Source organism: Euphorbia lathyris, chromosome 4 (assembly GCF_963576675.1).
Source record: "Euphorbia lathyris chromosome 4, ddEupLath1.1, whole genome shotgun sequence".
Lineage (NCBI taxonomy): Eukaryota > Viridiplantae > Streptophyta > Magnoliopsida > Malpighiales > Euphorbiaceae > Euphorbia > Euphorbia lathyris.
The window spans coordinates 85,445,516-85,448,508 of record NC_088913.1 but is presented as its reverse complement, the minus strand read 5'-3'; the positions used below and the strand labels follow the sequence as shown (position 1 = coordinate 85,448,508).

Genomic DNA, 2,993 nt, shown 5'->3' with positions numbered 1-2,993 from the left:
ATTTTTTCACATTTTTCCTTTTATAATTTCATCGTTGATTAATTTAAAACATGTCCATTTTAGACATTTTAAATCCGAACAGCAGCAGTTCAATATAATTTTACCAAACACTAGTAATTAAACAATTAACAGCTTACTGCAACTGCAAACAGCTAACAACAACCGCAACAACTATTAGCTAACGGCTGAACTAAACGGACCCACACTGAAATCATAACTGAAAAAAATACTAAATTATACGGCCAAAAAGATAAGTTCAAAGTATAATATTTTATTTATTATTACAAACGAGGAAATATCTAGCAACTGTCTGTCTGGACAGTGCAAGCTTACATGAGTAGTGTGTCAAATTATACTTAATTCCGAAGAAAAAGACGCGAGTTTTCCGCATATCGGGAAAGTTCCGGGGGAGACGTGTCGAATATCTCCGGTCACCGATACGCCACGATTAGTACAGACTCGATTAGGAAATCGCCACGTCATCCCTTAACAGGTCACCCTCATTTTTATTAAAAAATATCAGAAATATCTAGAGAAGGCTATAAATATCTATTCCCTCCTCCTCCCTCCACTTTTACTACTCTGTTTTTCAGTTGCTTCAAGAAAAAAGCGCGAAAAGAAGAAGAAATCAAAAGAAAGTTCTACAGATAACAGAAAAAGGAAGAAAATTCACGAAATTTGTATTCTTGGTGCGAATTCAAAGTTCTTATTTACAGGTTTGTTGATTAATCTTTGATTTCTTCATTTTCATTAATTTTTTCTACATTTTATTGTTTCTGCTTCTGGTTTTCTTTGTTTTTGTTGAATCGGGAAGTGGGATTTGGTTTCAATTAGGTCGAATTTTGTTTCCGGTAGGTGGATTTTTGAATTTTTGGGGTTTTGGGGATTTGGGGGTTTTAGTTACTCTGAAATTAGGGTTTTTGTTCTTGCTAATTTTGAATCTGTAGCTCAGGTACAGCTTCTAGGGTTTGGTGGAAGATAATTTAAATTCAATTTTGGGTCTGTTTAAAGTTTTCTTGATTCTCCGATTACTTGGCGGCCAAGTTTTTTTTTTGTTTTTTTATCCTTTTCTGGTAAAAGATAAAGAAGTTGAAAACTTGGCTGGCAAGTTCTTATTATTCCTAATTTAATTAAGATTGAATTTATGATTCTAATAAATAACTCTTGTTGAATTCATAGGAGAATTTATTTTGATTCTGAATTTTCGTTTTACTGATTTTGCAGATTTAAGTAAGTGTTATTTATATTGTTCAATCTATTGATCGGAGAATTCGGGTTGCTCCGGTGTGATAAGGCTAGTGAGATGGGTACATTGGATCGTTGTAATTCCGCTTCTATGCGTGCGGATTCTGCTAGGAAACGGAGGAGACGAGATGGTAGTACTACTTCTGTTGCTGAGACTCTTCAAAAGTGGAAGGAGTATAACAAGTATATGGATTCGTGTTCGAAACAAGAGCGAAAAGTTCCTGCTAAAGGTTCAAGGAAAGGTTGTATGAAGGGTAAAGGCGGACCGGAGAATGGGGGATGCAATTACAGAGGTGTTCGACAGAGGACTTGGGGGAAATGGGTAGCTGAAATTAGAGAGCCTAATAGAGGGCCTAGATTGTGGCTTGGTACGTTCCCGACTGCCTACGATGCTGCCCTTGCATATGATGAAGCTGCGCAAGCGATGTATGGTACTTATGCGCGCCTGAACTTCCCTGAATTGTCGACAAGTGAATCGAAGGATTCCCAGTTCGCTGCTACTACGCCATCGGGGTACTCTTCTGTAGCCACACCTGCTGTTTCTGATTGTACCACTACCTCGAATCATTCGGAGGTTTGTGCTGTCGAGGAAACGAAGGATCATGATCATGTTTTGAAAACCGAGGATGGGGAGGGTGAATCAAATATCAAACCCGGTACACCAAAACAAGAAGCGAAAGAAGAGCAGGAAGGCATCTGTAACGCTCAACAAGATCTGATAACTGAGCTTCTTGATTTTGGCGGGGTGAATAGTTGTGAAGCGTGGAAGAGTTTCACGATGGACGAGGTGTTTAGTGTGGATGAATTGCTCGGGGTGATAGAGAACCACCCGTTAAACGTGGATCATGAAGGCGGACAGTTTCTGTTCAACACCAATGCTGATATGCTGCATCAACATCCACTGGATTTGTCATTCCAGCTGCATAATTCGAACCTGAATGATCAATTTATTCAGCACGAACAGAAGTTACTGATCGGAGATGACAGTTTCGATTTCTTAGCTTCAGTCGGGCAAGAAGAGAACAATGTTCCGTTGGATGGACAAGGATTCTTCAACTTGGAATTGCCTCATTCAGTTTTTGAAGAGAAGTAACAGAAATATGGAGATGGAGATGAATTAATGTATTTAAAACATATATGTATGAACAATAGATTTAGGGGAAAAACCAGTATTGATTTTGTTTTTTTGTTCTGTTTTCTGGTAGGATTTTGGGTGATTTAGGAGGTTAATATTCAAGGAATCCATAGATTCTTACTTTCTGTACTAATTCTCTATTGGTTTTTGATGGGTGGAGAAATTGGCTATGAAAGTTGTTTTTTTTTTAAAGGCAAAACGCACCGTTTGTTTCCGATCTATTCAAATGTGTAATTGGCTCTTAATTTAAATGGATAGAGAGTTAACTTGGGCTGATTCCGTGAATGGTGTGACGTGGATGAACAATAAAAACTAATTACTGTATAGATAGTATGATGTGGCATGAGTAAAAATTCGAGTAAAAATTCCCAAACCCGTGGCATAGTAAAAATTTGAGTAAAAATTCCCAAACCCATTTGAGTAAACGATGAGAAATAAATCCTAATCCAGACACCTTCATCTTTTGTTTTCGTCGTCTTCAATTGAATTCCTTCATCCACTTTAGTATGATTAATATCCTTCATTAGCACTCATACTTCATCAGCAGAAATTTTAACGTATAAGTAGTATGATTAATTTATACGATTAATTAATGAAATGGTCTGATTAGTGA

The 2,993-nt window shown here is 37.3% G+C and overlaps 1 protein-coding gene across 1 annotated transcript; it reads left to right on the top strand.

Annotated features, from left to right (window-relative positions):
* The first annotated feature begins 433 nt into the window (after positions 1-433).
* Positions 434-2,572, top strand: LOC136228053 (dehydration-responsive element-binding protein 2A-like). The gene is made up of 2 exons (XM_066016878.1): positions 434-716; positions 1,225-2,572. The coding sequence occupies exon 2, from the start codon at positions 1,304-1,306 to the stop codon at positions 2,336-2,338; it is 1,035 nt and encodes a 344-aa protein (XP_065872950.1). The 5' UTR covers positions 434-716; positions 1,225-1,303; the 3' UTR covers positions 2,339-2,572.
* The last annotated feature ends 421 nt before the right edge of the window (positions 2,573-2,993 follow it).